General features: G+C 41.9%; 2 protein-coding genes across 2 annotated transcripts; both read left to right on the top strand.

Annotated features, from left to right (window-relative positions):
• The first annotated feature begins 1059 nt into the window (after positions 1-1059).
• snrpb (small nuclear ribonucleoprotein polypeptides B and B1) lies at positions 1060-3556 on the top strand. The gene is made up of 7 exons (XM_012824943.3): positions 1060-1191; positions 1701-1852; positions 1935-2046; positions 2162-2314; positions 2526-2658; positions 2848-2973; positions 3131-3556. The coding sequence occupies exons 1-7, from the start codon at positions 1189-1191 to the stop codon at positions 3166-3168; spliced, it is 717 nt and encodes a 238-aa protein (XP_012680397.1). The 5' UTR covers positions 1060-1188; the 3' UTR covers positions 3169-3556.
• Positions 3557-4720: 1164 nt separating this feature from the next.
• ddx27 (DEAD (Asp-Glu-Ala-Asp) box polypeptide 27) lies at positions 4721-17059 on the top strand. The gene is made up of 21 exons (XM_012824942.3): positions 4721-5094; positions 5261-5407; positions 5569-5628; positions 5721-6000; positions 6351-6400; positions 6585-6671; positions 7020-7125; positions 7495-7668; positions 8151-8301; positions 8539-8638; positions 9315-9456; positions 11593-11746; positions 11904-11985; positions 12381-12558; positions 14544-14650; positions 14756-14846; positions 15213-15304; positions 15702-15822; positions 16210-16300; positions 16488-16559; positions 16697-17059. Exons 1-21 carry the CDS (start codon positions 5008-5010, stop codon positions 16710-16712), a joined length of 2388 nt encoding a protein of 795 aa, XP_012680396.2. The 5' UTR covers positions 4721-5007; the 3' UTR covers positions 16713-17059.
• Positions 17060-17155: the final 96 nt, after the last annotated feature.

Raw genomic sequence — 17155 nt, forward strand, 5'->3', positions numbered from 1 at the left:
TGGGCAGTTATTACATTGTTAGGTTAAGTGGTTGGGTATGAGTACTTGGATGCAACAATGAGAGGAGTGGCTGCTGTGGGAAGTACCCAACCAATAGCACAAAGAATTTAACATATGTTCCTGTGTATAACAAAAAAAAACATCAGTTTCAACTTAAATTGACATAGCTTCTAAGGTGTTTCGTCCAACTGGAGACTCAAATCAAATAAAGAAATTTTTTTATTTGATATTTGCCTGTGTATAACTATAAAAAAAATACAAAATAAATGACAACCTCAAAATATTCTGTCTGTCTGCACAGTAAACCAAGGCCTAGAGCAAAAACAGCAAAGAAGTTAGAAAACAGTGACCTTAAAATCAGACGACTATGGTATTTAGATAAGACACTCATTACACACTAAAGCTTGGGTTCAGGTTTGATGTAGCATTTATGATGCAGCCACAAACTACTATGGTTGCTTTGCATCACAAACAAGAAACCATCATGTGCCTGCACAGGGACTGAGAGGCCCATCAGGAAGTCATGAAACTGACTTCACTTCTCACCAATGACTGTATGAAACAGTTTAAAAAATATGTTATAAAATCATTGCTTATCACAATAATGGGAAGACACCCTCCATACTCCATGCTTTTTGTGATCTATATATTTTGCCCAGCTTTGGAGTTTGCTGCAGTTCACTGAATTATAAAAGACTGTCCTTGAGCAGTTTGGGCTTTACAGACATATTCACAGGTATACACAGCACAGTCTCACCCCATTTAATAAAAGATTATTAAGTGGCTTTAACTTTTTTAGGATATTCAGTAGCCTACTTTTGGCAAGAGTGCTACGAATGACTTTGACTTTGACTTAGGAGTATTTATAGTTTTGCTCAAAGAAAACACTAACTGTGCTGGAGGGAAATATGTCGTCTGCCAAGACTGACAAAGTTAAAGATAGTTCAAATGTTGCTCATAGGCTACTGTAGTGTAGTTAGTTTGCAGGAGATTTCTTTTGGGTGATTATTGGAAAACACGAATGGAACAAAGTATCCGGGGCAAGTTTCTCGTCGAACCTGATTTGTCAGACCATCACTTCCGCTTGTTCAACGATAAAGGCGGACCCGGCGTATTTCTCTTCGCGGGTCAATTTTTAGATTTCTTTGGTGTAATCCGACCTAAATCGGAACCATCAGAACCGCAACCATGGTAAGATTCTACGATTCTTCAAAATTGATTAGGTTTAGAGTGGCCTGTAACGTATTTACAGGACCTGTTTAGAAGAAATTGGGTTAATGTTCTGAATTCGGATTAGCTAGATTGCTAACAGCTAGCTACGACACACTAACGTCTCCTTAGATAGCCTGTCTGTTTGAAGCCTCACTACTTAAATTCCTTAACTTTTTTTTAAACATGAAATTAGGCTTTAAACATAACTGGGCAGGAGTAGTGTAATTGGTCATTAGCCTTGTAGCATTTCTTTGTTTAATCACCTCCTAGAAGTTGGTCTTTGCAGTTGGATAGTAACGTTAGCTTGGCTTTGCTTGCTGCAAAATTACCATAGCCTTCCTCCTTTTATACGTGTATTTACATGTCTGTCTTGGTGGACAAAGACCTAACGTTATGTTTTGCTGGGTGTGAGGGGCAAAAACCATGTATTACTCTGCTAACCATTCCCTTTGTATGTATCTTAATGTAATGTAATCTCTTTTTAACAGACGGTTGGTAAAAGCAGTAAGATGTTGCAGCACATCGACTATCGGATGCGGTGTATACTGCAAGACGGACGGATATTCATTGGAACTTTCAAAGCTTTCGACAAACACATGAACCTAATCTTGTGCGATTGCGACGAATTCAGGAAGATAAAGTAAGTGTAAAGTGACGTATCCAATTGTGGTTGATCACATTTTAGACCACTTAGTCCCTAAGACTTGCATTTCTTTTCTCAGGCCCAAGAACTCAAAACAGCCAGAACGTGAGGAGAAGAGGGTACTTGGGCTTGTGTTGCTCAGAGGAGAGAATTTGGTCTCAATGACTGTGGAAGGCCCCCCTCCCAAAGATGTAAGTGTTGTTTAGGCTTGGTCATTTTCAAGTCGGGTGAATCGCTGAGTCTTTTGTTTGCAGTTAAATGTCCTGTTGACCTTCAGTATGTTAAACTAAGCTGGTTATTTTTCAGACCGGCATTGCTCGTGTTCCTCTGGCTGGTGTGGCTGGTGGTCCAGGTGTTGGTAGGGCAGCAGGCCGCGGTGTGCCGGCTGGAGCCCCCATGCCTCAGGCTCCCGCAGGCTTGGCTGGGCCAGTTCGAGGTGTTGGTGGCCCATCGCAACAAGTAAGCAAGGGTTTATGCGATGTATAAAACCATGTTCTCTCCTCCTTCCGGTTATCTGTGTAGTTGCAGGACTGGGCAGAGGGCTTAATGCACCTTTCCTGGATGGTGCTCCAGTTTCAGATTGTGTCTATGCAGCCTTTTTGCTTTTGCCACTTCAGCTATGTTCCTTTCCAGGCTACGGTGTAATAAAAAAAAAATCTTTTTTTCTCAGGTGATGACTCCTCAAGGCCGGGGTACAGTTGCTGCAGCTGCAGCCGGTTCCAGCATTGCAGGTGCCCCCACGCAGTATCCACCTGGCCGAGGAGGACCCCCACCACCAATGGGAAGAGGAGCACCTCCACCTGGTAGGCATTTCACTGTCAGCAGGAGAGCTTTTACTAGTCTGACTGCTGATATTTATTATTTTAGCCATTATTTGACCTCGATGAAATGTTAGCTTTGAGGCTTCTCTGTCTAGTCTACTGTTCAGTGTCTTGGGCTGTGCAGTCAATGTGCCCACTTTGAGTAAAAGGTTGATGTCCCTTTGTCCATAGGCATGATGGGCCCTCCACCTGGCATGCGCCCACCCATGGGCCCTCCAATGGGAATGCCCCCAGGCCGAGGCGCTCCCATGGGTATGCCCCCTCCAGGCATGAGGCCCCCTCCCCCTGGCATGAGAGGTAAGCCCCAATTTGGATGAACTCTGAAATAAGTGCAATTCCCCCTCTTAAGTGCACTGGACTTGCTGTTTTTGTGTGTGTGTTTATTTATATATATATATATATATATATATATATAGGTGTTGGTTTTTAAAACGTGTGTCGCCTTCCCTTTCAGGACCTCCACCACCAGGAATGCGTCCCCCCAGACCTTGAGCTAAATCAACCAGGAAGTCATCATGAGCCGTTTTTCTTGGCCGAGAATGGGAATGTTGAATGAGGCTGTTGTATAGTTTGGTTTTTTCTTTTTTTGTATTTTTCTGTTTTTTGTTTTTTAAATAAAAGTGTCTGAAGGACAAATTGGTTTTGAACGTGCGCTGTTTATTTTTGCCACACTACTGAATTGATTTATGCAATGACTAATGGCAGTTTTGTGTTCCCTCTGGATAGGGGTGTTGATGAAAGGATTGTAGAATGATTACTGTTTGATCCAAATTGAGTTCTTCGCATTCCAACATGATTTACGTTGTGGGTTGTTGCAGATGTCATGTACTTGTCTGGGCTGTTTTTTTTTTATCAGATTAAAATTACGTTTGGATTTTAACTATTGAGTCCTTTTGAACTTGGTAGATGAAGTGAGGATTAGTTGGAAGCAAATTCTCTATGAAACTTGTTATCGTTTGTAAGGCAATGTTTGTCTGACTTGTAATGCATTTTCTATCAACGGGGACCATTTACAATTTTAGTTTCATAAAATTATTTGTACGGTACTGTCGCAGTGGGCCATTTATACAGTAGGGAAAATCGATGATTTATTGGTATCTTTTGTTTCCTAGTCAGAAACAAATGTGAGCAAGTTGTTTCTCGTAGGGCTGCTCTCGAGACCCGTTTTCGATAAAGAACAATCCATTCAGGCTAGGATATTTTGCCTTGGGTCTTTCGAAGCGATAGAGGGCAGTACAGAAAAAAAAAGAGACGAAGATGCAGTAGATCCGTGGAGCTGGCGACAATATGGCGGTGAAAAACGTAAAAGTAAAAGTCTGCTTCAATTTTGTTTTGAACATCCGGTTTGACATGTTTCAACGTTTTACACTGCATATGCCTGGCGTGCTGCTAACTAGTGTAGATGAATACAATGCATATTGCATCTGCGAATTTTGTAATTTTAACAGACTCATCTAGCAAATAACCATGGAATGAGATGGTAGCCTATTAGGTAGGCTACACAACATTTCGATTTTTGTTGTTTATTATCATTATCAAGGATTTAATTTCACCCCCATATCAAGGATGCACAACTTGTTGTTTTATCAGCCACACAATTTGTATGACTTCAATAGGCCATTACTGTAGGCATACTGTATGTGATTTGGCTGGGCTTACCATGCCCTGGTACCTACAAAGATGATTCCGGTGTCAATATCTATATATTTCCTTAAAGTACTTGTTATAAAGATTTCATTTCACCTCATGTAGATGTTCAAAGCGATTAGTCTTTTCCCTTAATTGTTTCTGGAGAAACAAATTACTTTAATTCAACAAGACTAGTAGGCTCGTTGTATTAAAAAAAAAAAAGGCATTTCAAACTTTTTTCTAAATTGGTCTGTATGTTCCCATCTTTACGTTTATTGTACCACGTACATTTCGTTAAATGAGCCCTTTTGTTCTTAATTTTTCTTCCTTGTATAATTAAAAAAATAAATAAATACGTTTCTACTTTTATTTTGAAAACATTACGAATGGCGGCCATATTGAAACGTTCGTTATTGTCGCTGGCTACATCCTGCCAGATCCAGTAGTGTTCCACACGTGTGCCACCTGGAATGAGGTTGAGTTGTGTATTGTGAATGTAATTATTTATTTACTTGTAGGATTTACAAATGCATTACTGTCGTCGGCATTTAAGTTGTGAACACGTTTAAAAAACAAAAGGTATATTTAACTGCAGATCTGGTTGGTTGTTTGTTAGCTCCCAAGCAAGCTTGGTATAGCTAACTTCAGCTAGGTATTTAACTAGTTCCCTATACATCTTATCGTTCGTTCCTCACAAACAAAATGTTATCAGACTTTGGTCTAATTGGTACCCTCCATGACGACGACGAAATACCAGAAGATCCCGATTCGGCATCTGACGTGGAAACTGTGAGTAACGTTGTTTATCAGATATAATGTGTTGTTTTCGTAAGTGTTTGCGGAGCCCTTACAAGTCCTCACTGTGAACAGTACTCATAGTCGGAGATGCCATGACACCATTTTTTTTTTTGCCCAACGTGTCTGCCAACCGCTGTTTCCCTGCATGTTTTCTCAGGAGCAGCCTATTGTATTAGGACGCGAGAAGAAAGCGTTGAAAGGACGTAGTAATGAGTTCAGTTCTGGCTTCGAGTTTGGAGAAAGAGATGGACTCTACAGTGCTGACTGGGCCATGGCAGACGTTCTGGCTCAGCTCAAGAAGAGGGTTAGTTTGTATCCATTCTTGTGTCAGCCCCGTAGGTATCTGGCAGATATGTGTCACTATTTTGTCTGTCAGTTGCATCAGGATGCTTAACTTTGGTTCCTTCAGTTTAAGTTAAAGTAAAGTAACCCACAGTATTTGCACTGATGTCTATCGTCTTTCAGAAAGCACCTACCACCCTTGATGAGAAAATTGAAAAAGTGCGCAAAAAGAGGAAAATTGAGGTGAGTAACCTTTCATTGAGTTTTTTTCCCCCTTTTCCCCCCAAGTCTTGCCTCTGTATAAATGAAAATACTCACTGACATGTCTTTCTCAGGAGAAAGCGTTGAAGGGGGGAAAAACATCACAGACCTCTGATGATACAAAACAATCAGAGGAGAATGGAGATGGTGATATTAAAGAAGATGAGGATGATGAAAATGCAGATGACGAAGAGGATGACGACGAGGAGGATGATGATGATGGCGATGAGAAAGAAGAAGGTGTTGATGAAAAAGAAGAAGCTGGAGATGATGCTGGAGATGATGCTGAAGCATCGGATGACTATGAGGAAGAAGAGTTCTCCTCAGCAGACGAAGAGGTTCTCAAAAAAGCAGGTGATTACTTTCACAGTATTCAGCTGTTAGGTGAATGCTTGTGTGCCGTGTTATACTTGAAAAAATACTACTGTGGGAAATATCTGTATTTATATTGAATCTATATTTAATATTTGTATCTAGTCTCTCTCACATAGCCACATGAGAGAAGTCAGTATAACACAATTACACAAGCTACATTATGTGTAGTTGACACTTGTTTACCTATGTTCAGCAATGTTGTTTACCTATATGCAGCAACAATCGGCATCGTTATGATGTGTAACTGTGCACATACAGGATAAACTGTTCTTGTGCTGGCCATATTGTGTGGTAACATGCCTGTAATTCTCTGAATTATGTCCATGTAGATACTTTGAGGGAGAAGGCTGCCAAAGGCAAGAAGAAGGCAGGAGATGAGGTGGGTCACTTATGTCTTTAGCTGTAAAAAAAAAAAAGTGGGTTTGGCCACAACCACATATTTAGGATTGTATGTTTATAAAAACATTTTTATGTGTGTGGTTAATTTGTTTTGGTCTGCAATAGTTGTTGCTACGTGTAATCCTTGTAATGATCTAATTGTCTCATCCCCTTGCTTATGACAGTCCTCTGACACATTTTTCGAGGATGCCTCCAACTATGATGAAAGCCTAACCTTCCAGGACATGAACCTCTCCAGACCCATACTGAAGGTATGCCTCCTCAGGTCCCTTGATCACAGTTTATGTCCTTGTTGAATGTACTGTACCACAAATTCATCAACTCACACAGGTAGCCGGAATCATTAGAAGTCCAACGAAGAGTCTTCCCAGTCAAAAGATGAAAATCCATACTTACCACTATGCTTAAGCTCTGAGGGCAAGATTATAGTACAGTGCAAAAATCCTGTATTCCTGTTGATTTTTTTAACATATTATTTGCCCACTTCAGGCCTTTTGTTTGCATGTTATCATCCCTGAAAAATGTTAACAAATGTAATAAAATGCCTGCCTTTTGTAACTGACTGATGTCAACTAAACAATGTGACTCCCTGTCTGTAGGCCATCACAACCATGGGCTTCAAGCAGCCCACCCCCATCCAGAAGGCCTGTGTGCCCATTGGGCTGATGGGAAAGGACATCTGTGCCTGTGCTGCCACTGGCACCGGTAAGAGCTGCTCAGTCTCTCTCTGTTCAGAAAACCATTCCAAGGGTTGGCTGCCAAGCCGCTGTTGAACATGCAGTTTAACATTTGTATCCAGTGAAAATCTGAAGGATTTGTGGTCTGACAGTCAGCATATTGTTTGATGTTTGCATTGGAATTTGTAAGGCTTTTGGACAACAGGGTTATTCTGCATTCTGAATCAATGAGCCACAGAAGCAGGTGGACACTTGATTGTTGGATGGATACCTGATACATGATTGCTATTGTCACTGGACTGGACAGTGATCTGTATTTATTTACACCTCATTTGATGTTAATTAGAATGAACTAATTGTACCCCCCCCCCCCCCCCCCCCCCCCCAACCACACCAGGTAAGACGGCAGCATTCATGCTGCCCGTTCTGGAGCGACTCCTGTACAAGCCCAAGCAGGCCCAGGTGACCCGTGTCCTGGTCCTCGTGCCAACCAGAGAGCTGGGCATCCAGGTCCACTCTGTGGCACGTCAATTGGCACAGTTCACCACTGTCGCCACCTGCCTCGCTGTGGGTAAGCAACTATCCATCCAGCTCAGGGGGCCTTTTTACTTCCACGTGGCTCGCTTAAATTTGTCACAGTGAAATATTGTCAAGGTTTTGTTAAGAGCTTGAATAATTTGTCAAAGATTTCGTAGTTGTAATGTAATGAATGACATCAATCATTTGCTCTCGCTATTGTTGACAATTTTCTCTTCATAATCCTTTGTATTTATGACTGTTCAACATAGGGATTGTTACTGTTTGTTTGCTCTATGGGTAAATATTCTCTTAACAATTTAGACGTAGAAGCTGCCTCTTCTAAGTGTTAAACATGTCAAAATAAGGTGTGGTTTAATAAATACACAGGCTTGAAACGGGGGTTGGAAAGCTTTGACTTTGACGATTGATGTCACCTTTCCCATACCCTGATTGATTGTACTTGTGTAAAACCAATTAAAACACTTGGCGCTAGCAGTGGGTCTGGCTTATTGTTCCCCGCTCTCTTTGTTCTAGGTGGCTTGGACCTGAAGTCCCAGGAGGCGGCGTTGCGCAATGGGCCCGACGTCCTCATCGCCACACCAGGCCGCTTGATTGACCACTTGCACAACACGCCCTCGTTCGAGCTCAGCCAGATCGAGATCCTCATCCTCGACGAAGCTGACAGGTCAGACGGATAGCGGTGTGCCGCGGTGTTGGAAAACGGCACTTGATAACGCCGCCCTGCCTCTCCCCTGACCTCTTAATCGGCGCGGGCTTTTGTTACTTTTCACTCGGATGCTGAGTAACTACATCAGGCCGTCCTGTGCCCGGATTAATTATTTAGGTGCCAGGCACTGAAAATAGGACGGTGACGCCACCTAGATCAAGGTGCTCATGTGTCTCTTTTGTGACTGTTCTCTAGGATGCTGGATGAGTACTTTGAGGAGCAGATGAAGGAGATCATCAGGATGTGTTCCTACCAGAGACAGACCATGCTCTTCTCAGCCACCATGAGTGAAGAGGTTTGTCAGGCCATCCAGCAGGGAGCCCACGTTGGCTAAACATACACACCTTGCACATTTTCCTGGTCTTCCCATTTGTTTATTAATATCTAGATATGTTTTTGACACATTGTCATTCTATATTTCACACGTATTGGAAATGTGGAGGTAAAAGAAAACAAAACAAGTCAGAAACAGTTTCTGTGTATTGTACCATTCCTCTAGCTTGGCTAAAACAAGACCGTATCCCCGTTTTAGTTTTCGCTGGGATTAAAGCCTTAACTTGAGCAGTTCAGGAGAGCTTGTCAGGCTTTTGTGTTTTTTTTCTACCATCAATCAGTGAGCAGTTGTTCAGATGATGACATAGAGTACGTGCTCTCATTTAAATGCCATTGAAGTGCCAGTATGGCATCTGCCGAGCGGGTTGGACAAGATGTCACATTTGGATTCATTCAAGCTGCTATCTTATCCAGTCTCTGTCAATGTAATCTCATTTAAATCCAAAGGAACATGTTCAGACCACAGTGAATGCGGTCAGGCTACTTTTATAATTCCTCAGTGCTTTCAAGCTGATTTTAAATCATGTCTTGATGTTTCACCATCTGAAGAACAGTGTCAGTTCTAGTGTCATTTGTTGAATTCTGGCAGCAAGTGTTCTGCAGCCATCTCTGGTATTCACTCAAGTGTGTAACCCTAGGTGAAAGACCTGGCCACAGTGTCCCTGAAGCAGCCAGTGAGGATCTTTGTGAACAGTAACACGGATGTGGCGCCCTACCTCAGGCAAGAGTTTGTGAGGGTTCGGCCCGCGAGAGAAGGCGACCGGGAGGCCATTGTGGCAGGTGAGTTATACTAAACGTTGATTTGTCTGCAGATTGTCTTTGTGTCGGTCTGCACTGGCATGCCATTAGTCCATTAATGCCCACATTTGCAGTTGGACTACAGGCTTATGCACTGGCCACTATTTTCATCGGTAGCTGATTTCTATCAGAAAAGAATTCACTCACTGCCTGCATTATAAAAGTTAGATTTGAGTTTGACTGACTGTAACTCATCATTTGTGTAGCTGGGCAGATAAATAAAAGTGAAATGGTAAAAAAGCGTTGTTATCCTCTAAACCAAGTAAGTGCTTTGAAAGGTTTCTGAAAGTGTCACATCCTTTTATGTTTGTGGCATGCTTTCCCCTTTGGGATTAGTTATTTCCAAGCTTTGTATTGGAAATCAACACCTATACCATGATTAACAAATGGTAAAGTGTGTCGTCCTGAAGTTTAACTGACTGCTTGATTCTAAGTGCAGTGGTTCTAATGAGGCTTCACATCAATGATGAGTGGGAATTTGTAGTTTATAGCACTAAAAGTATTCATAATTTGCTATTTCCATGACTGTTTTACGTACAAAGAGCTTGGATTTTACCTCAAACATTTAGTCTGTTTTATCCATAGACTTTTACCGAGGTATTTGTTTTAAAGCACAGAAGAATGGCTGTACTAATCCTGAATCAAGGAAAGTGCTGAACCTGAAACCTGAAGTGCTTTACCCCCACTCTACTATTAAATGATTTTTTTTCTCCCCACTGGTTATTTAAGGTGCTCAGTCGCTAAAATGACTGTCCTAGTGGCATTTCAGTCTGTACCCATCACTGAAGCTGCTGGCTCAGCAGAGTCTGGATGTACCTGGCAGGACAGTCTAATGCGTATGCATACTTAATCTATGCAGGAACAAATGCAACCAGAGACATCTCTGGAAACAGCTCTCAGCTATAGTAGCAGACTGTTTTGCTGCAGGTCGACGTTGCTATTCAAGGTCTTACCTGACATTTTCAGCTTCTCATCATATATAACACCACTACTCCCAAATGTTGGCATTACAGTTTTATTTCATTCCCAAAATACTCAAACAACAAAAACTTCAACATGTATATTTCCATCAAAACAGCTGTACAGGCTGACATGAACAGAGGGCAGTGTGACTCAACTATCGTTTGTGTGTGAAATTGATTGACTGTTCAGGTAATGCTCAATGAAATAGAATGGCACTATAGAGAAACTATAAAATGTCGCTTTGTATCCTGTGCAACAGGAACAGTTCATAGAAATACTGCAGCAAGAGCCTTATTGTTGTTCAACAATTACAAATTGATAAGCAATTATTAACGCCATGTTGATATTTAGCAAAATTCCATAGATGATGGGATCTATTTGTAAAATGTCAGTTACTGTTCAAACATTTTACTTGGCTCTTTCAATGTGCAGACAGTGTAAGGAGTGTTGACAATCTCATTAATGAGGGAGAAAAAGGTACAAAAACAGCCAAAAAAACTCTAAGGTTAATGCAAACATGACCAGTGCCTATAAAGCAGGCCAGCCTGAAAGTGGTTATTATGGAAATATCATCTTAATAAAACGTTAAGGTCAGATAAGCATTAATGGGACAGCTCTAATGTTTAACTGCACCTAGAGAAATCATGTGAGACAGGCCTGTAATACTGTAATAGAACAAGATGTGGTCATTCTCAAGTCTCAGGCTGTCACAGCCCATGAATTTTTGCTATTGGATTCAGTGTTTAGCATAGACTAAGCACTTACGGATGAACAGTATTGTCCCCACATTTGCATAGAGCTTGAGGCTTACAGTAACACACTTGGTTCAAAATTGTTAAATGTTGTTTGTTCAGTAATCCTCAAAATGAATTGAATGCCCTCCAAGTCAAGCCTGATTTCTGGTCCCATTTATTTAACCCAGCTTTACACAACATCCAATGCCCAGTTTTAACGCCACAATCTGGGCATTTACTGAAGGATGTCTTGGGACACTGTCTAAAGTAGTTTCCCTCTTTATGCAATATGTTGTTGCCACCTTTTGAATTCATAATTAAAAGTGGTCATTTCCAACAGACTAATTGTATTAGAGTTGTATACATGAATGATGTCAATCAGAGGTGAGATGTTAATTTGTTGTTCCAACTGTATCTATAGCCCTGCTGACCAGGACCTTCCAGGACCATGTGATGTTATTCACGCAGACCAAGAAGCAGGCCCACCGCATGCACATCCTGCTGGGCCTCATTGGCCTGAAGGTGGGCGAGCTCCACGGCAACCTCTCCCAGACCCAGCGATTGGAGAGTCTCAGGTACAGCGCTCACCTGTTTTACTTCATGTGCTTTATAGCCCTCATGTATTACAGGTTTAAATTTTGTATTTTTTTTAATATACTTTAAGAAGCCTGTATCCTGGTATAACACAACGTTTGAACATTCTTGTGAAAACTTTTTTTGTGTGTTTTGCAGGCGGTTTAAAGATGAACAGATTGATATCCTGGTGGCCACAGATGTAGCTGCTAGAGGTCTTGACATTGATGGAGTCAAAACAGTAAGTACTTCAGAGGCATCCATTTAACCATATGCGCTGTGTAAAAGAGCCACACTAATCTTTCAGTTAGGTAAGAGCAATTTATGATTATTTTTAATGGAATTGCCTTCAAGAGATCAATTTTATAAGCAGATAACATTAGCAAGTGTTGTGAATATTACCCTTAAATAACACAGGTGAGGCTGGATCTCCTTAAAAATCTAGTTGTTAATTTAGTATGGAGGAAATGCAGTCATGTTCAGAAGTGCGAACATATTATTCAATATTGCCGTTTGACAAAGCGTGCCGGTCAGTTTTCCCGCTACAAATCATCTAAAAGTTTCACTGGCATAACTTCGTAAAACTCTCTGAGCCTGTGACATGTGCTTCATTCGATGAGCTCCTTCTCTCTGCAGGTCATTAACTTCACGATGCCCAACACGGTGAAGCACTACGTGCACAGGGTGGGCCGTACGGCGCGAGCGGGCAAAGTGGGCCGCTCCGTGTCCCTGGTGGGCGAGACAGAGAGGAAAATGCTGAAGGAGATCGTCAAGAAGGCCAAAACGGCCGTCAAGGCCCGCGTGCTTCCTCAAGGTAACCTATGCAATGCTGTGGCACTGTGCAGCACACAAAGGGAAAAAGAGTCATTTTTCTACGAGTTACTGTATGGAGAGGTCAGCATAGGTCAGCATATGCATAGTTTCAGTCCGCTTCCTTCAAAATGCAGTGTACTGGATTTGTGTTAATCACCAGCACAAAACTGTTTGGTGTTCAGTGTCGTGTTTAGCACTGCATAGCATTTGTGACTGTGTGGTCATTTGTTGCCGCAGCTGTCTAAGAGTTCTACTCTTATGGAGCCCATCTTGGCTCTAGTCCGGTTTTTGAGCTGAATGGAGCAGCTGCGGGGAAGTGGTAACTGTGGAGGAAAGTCCCCTGTCTCAGGTTCAAGGGGCGATGGAACTAAATCAGATTTCCAATGCGTAAAAGCTTTTAATAACTGCGCACTAAGGAACAAATCTGATTTCTTAAAGAGGTTTTATTTTACAACACCATATGAACAGCTCTGTAGAGATGTGGTAGTGTGTGTCTGCACAGAGAAGGTAAAAAGCACATAATTGCATACTATTTTAACCCATGATAAAACACAGGGAGGGGTTCAGTATATGGAGGGTGGTCTTAGCTTTCTATTGCTCTCCCCTAACAGCATATTTGATTGTAATGAACATACTGATTTGCTGGACTTTACACATGCATCACTGAGAATAAGAAACAGGAAGACAGTTTGACAGTTTGACAGTTTGACAGTGGTCAGAGGCGAGGGGAGGGGGTATTAGTATCCCTACCACAAGATATCTGGAGTAGTGAAGGTCAGGGGAAGAGACACAGGCAACAAGGGAAGCAACATTATATCATCTTCTTTGTCACGTGCACCCTGACTCAGTCTCAAGACAGGCACCTATTGTCATTACTACAGTGCACAGCATGTCTTACCAGAGCAAAAGACAGACTGTGAAATGTGAGTCATTCTACAGTGCATGGCGTCGAGAGAAATTTGTAAAAAGAAAGTCACGACAAAACTCAGTGTGTTTGGGAAGGAAATCACAATTCAAAATTCATGTGCACCCATATTTCTAGGGGTTCTCATGGTCATGGAAATCCTGGAAGGTCATGAAACTTAGTTCATTCATAAAAAGTTTAGGACCGTATGTATAATGTATGTACAGTAGATATAATGAAATTAATAATGTACTTTTCCATGGATAATGTTTCGCCGTGCATATTTTCTGCAGCATTGATAGTTTCGACTTTGGCGTAGCCTATAACGATTCTGTTAGAAAAGGAATGTAAGTGCTTGTTTCATTTTTATTCAATAATTAGGCCGAACCTGTAAAGTAAATTATGCAAGTTTGCATACTTGAAGGTTGGGAAAGGTCAGGGAATTTCTTTCAATGTCCTTAAAAACATTGTTGAAAAGTTTTGAAATATTGTCAATGAAAATGGGTGGGAACTCTGTATTTTCTTAAAGTGTTATACCAAAGATCTTGACCTACTCTGAATTTGAAACTATGAATCAGTGCACTGTTGATGCCTTATGAGAAGTGAGAAGCAGTGTCTGATTTACTACGTCCTAGAACAGGCCTGGAGTATTCAGTCATATCTGTAGCTGGTGTTCCCTTCCATGGAATTTACTGGAGTCAGTTAAACACTTCTGCTTTCCTGGAAATCACAGATTGGTTTAATTTAAGACAAGAAACATGTTTTCTACCTTTTGGAGTCAGGCTTTGGCTCTAAATCTAGTAAACCTACTTGCAGATACATTTCAAGCTTTTCAATTTGGTTCCCAATAAACGTATTACACAAAGTAGGTTAAACATTCACAAACATCCTTCCATATAACGTACTGTACCCTAGTTAGAAAGATTAGCTGCAGTATGTTCATGTTTTTCCTTAACTCTTTACATTATTGATCATCTCATCTAAAGAGTAGGCTTTATACAGGTTACTTATTTATGTGCTGGCAGTAAACATTCTGTGGTGAAGGTTATAGTGATGCATTAGTTTGTCATTCCTGTTCCCAGAGGTGATCCTGAAGTTCAGGGATTTGATTGACAAGCTGGAGAAGGATGTGTACGCCGTGATGCGTCTGGAGAGGGAGGAGCGAGAGATGTCCCACTCAGAGGCACAGGTACCGTTGACACCTCGCCTGTTGTCCGTCCAGGAAAAACAAATCAAATTGTTCATGCGTTGTCTTTGGGGCTTTCTGAGCTTTGGTGGCCTTGTGTGCTCCTAGATCAACTCCGCCCAGAAGAAGCTGACCCAGACCTCTGACGATATGCCCAGGACCTGGTTCCAAACCAACCAGGAAAGGAAGAGCGATCGCAGTGAGTATTTAGGGGCCGGGTGGGGCGGGACAGATAAGCCTGAGGGTGGTAGGTGCACTCAGGAGAGCCCAAATACCCCTTGTCCTTTTTTCCTCAAGCGAAGAAGTGAAGCCTCAAAAAGCGGTTTGATATAAAGGGGGAAAAGTGTGGCCTTTGTGCTGTGATGTAGGGACTTAATATGGATGAGTGATGAGCGGGGCTATTGGTAATGAGCCCAGCCAGTGCTACAGTGATGGAGCTGGCATTTACTCTTCAGAACTACTTCTATGCTCTCTCTAGTTGCTCTGAACAGTCAGGGTGACCCATTTCATTTCCCGCGTGTGCAGAGCACAGCCTGAACTCTCTCGTCTTTTTTCCCTTGCTCAGTGACAAAAGCCCTGCAGGAGTTCGACTTGGCCCTGAGGGGGACGAAGAAACGGCAGAAGTTTCTGAAAGATGGCAAGAAGAAAGAGCTGACGGTAAAGAATGTCAATGTGGCCTTGAGTTTGTTTCCTGTGCTGTGCCTGCCAGTTAGCATTGGATGGCTCTTGGCAGTGTTGTCACGGAAAATGTAGTATTAGCATTGAAGTGGGTGTTCACAGGAAATGGTCTTAAAACATTTGGCTAAAATTGAATGAATCTCCTATCTAACCATTACCTAGAGATTAAGCAAGCAGCCAACATGCTTCCTTGTTGGAGTTGTTTTTCTAAGAGTAGGCTTCCTTACACATTACTTGGAAGCAATGACCAGATAGAGCCCAGTTTGAAGCACTCTTGTCTGTAGATTCTCCTTTTTGTGGCATCCTCTGCTTGGATAGTTAGCGTTTTCCCTCTAACTCTGTCTTCTCCGCTGCCTCTCCGGTTGGTCTCCCCCAGGCAGAGGACAGGGCTCAGTTTGAGATCCTGAAGTCGCAGATGTACGCCGAGAGGACCGCCAAGCGTGACCGCAGACCAAAGCGAGCCCGGGCCATGCCAGAAGATGAGCCGCTCCAAAAAGGTGCCCCTGATGATCTGCGTGGTGTGTGTGTGTGTGTGTGTGTGTGTGTGTGTGTGTGTGTGTGTGTGTGCGTGTGTGCGCGCGTGTGTAACAAAGCAGAAGGGGCATTGCAGTGCTGGAGAGATTGCCCAAGATGTCCTCCACTGTGGGTTGACTTGCCTCATGGGCCACTAGTCAGAGAGAGCTTGACATCAAGGTTTCACAAATGCACTAGTACTTCTCTCCACTTCACGTTTAACCTTATGTAGGCATGCACATCAAATATTTCTGTTCTGTGAAATAGGATAAGTCCCCATTTATTTGAATATGGAAGCCCATCTACTATATATTTGCACTGAGTGATAGAAGGCTACTATTGGTGAGTTATATTTCCTCTTTCCTCTCCAGCAAAGAAGAGTGGAAAACCTGGAATGAAGTCGGTGTTTGATAAGGAGCTGACCAACACGAGCAAGAAGGCCTTGAAGCAGTACAGAGCTGGGTAAGGTTCTATCCTGAAAATGTTGCTATGTCATTCTGTTGCCATGACAAATGTCTATTGAATAGGTCTTCAATTGAATAGGTCTTGTCGATTTTGACAAGATTGACTTGTAGCATCAAGATGTGTGGGCAGATTTTTTGGGTTCCTGCTCTTATTTGAAACCAAACCTTTCTTTAAAAAAAATCAGGCCATCATTTGAAGACAAGAAGAGACTGGGGCTATCAACAAAGAAAGGGGGTGGTTTCAAATCCAAAACAAGGTGAGTACATCATTCTGACTTAGGGCTACTTTTACTTGTATGACTTACAGACAGATTTTGATTTAGCATGTGTCGAGTTTATTTTCTGTACAGATTTATGTCTTACACTGTCGTCTTTGTTTTTCTCTCTCCTGTAGATACAAGAGAAAGTAGAGACATTCTCTTCTGGTCGATGGTGAAGAGAACAAAACGGAAATTGAAAGTTTATGGGTGTGGACACTTAGACGTGGACATTACAAATGATTGGTTCTCAGTTGTTTTTATTGCAATAAGAAAGCTTATTCCTCCTTTTGTGAATATACCATGAACACAACTGGTACCACAACTTTATTAGACTCTTAATGACTTTTATGATGCATAAAACCATATCTATATGACCCACTTGATAAAGTCTCTGTCTGTCAATGTTGCAAGGAGGAATAATACAATGTATTTTTGTTGACAGACCAGTGTCTAGTATTTGTCAAAACGGCATGTAAATAAACACGAACAGTATCAGATTCTTAAAAATGAAAGTTTGTGATCACTTAGCCAGTAAAATTCATTTTCAGGTACTTTCCAAAAGTTATGCAACCCTCATTTGCATTCTTCATGTG

The sequence above is a fragment of the Clupea harengus genome, chromosome 5 (assembly GCF_900700415.2).
Source record: "Clupea harengus chromosome 5, Ch_v2.0.2, whole genome shotgun sequence".
Classification (NCBI taxonomy): domain Eukaryota; kingdom Metazoa; phylum Chordata; class Actinopteri; order Clupeiformes; family Clupeidae; genus Clupea; species Clupea harengus.

Excerpts from the sequence above, each read along its gene's own strand:
- snrpb (XM_012824943.3), top strand. Across the intron at positions 2,315-2,525 it reads TTGGTGGCCCATCGCAACAA|GTGATGACTCCTCAAGGCCG; the intron begins GTAAGCAAGGGT and ends TTTTTTTCTCAG. Across the intron at positions 2,659-2,847 it reads AAGAGGAGCACCTCCACCTG|GCATGATGGGCCCTCCACCT; the intron begins GTAGGCATTTCA and ends CTTTGTCCATAG.
- ddx27 (XM_012824942.3), top strand. The coding sequence starts at position 5,008 with ATGTTATCAGACTTTGGTCTAATTGGTACCCTCCATGACGACGACGAA. Across the intron at positions 8,639-9,314 it reads CAGCCACCATGAGTGAAGAG|GTGAAAGACCTGGCCACAGT; the intron begins GTTTGTCAGGCC and ends GTGTAACCCTAG. Across the intron at positions 11,747-11,903 it reads CAGCGATTGGAGAGTCTCAG|GCGGTTTAAAGATGAACAGA; the intron begins GTACAGCGCTCA and ends TGTGTTTTGCAG.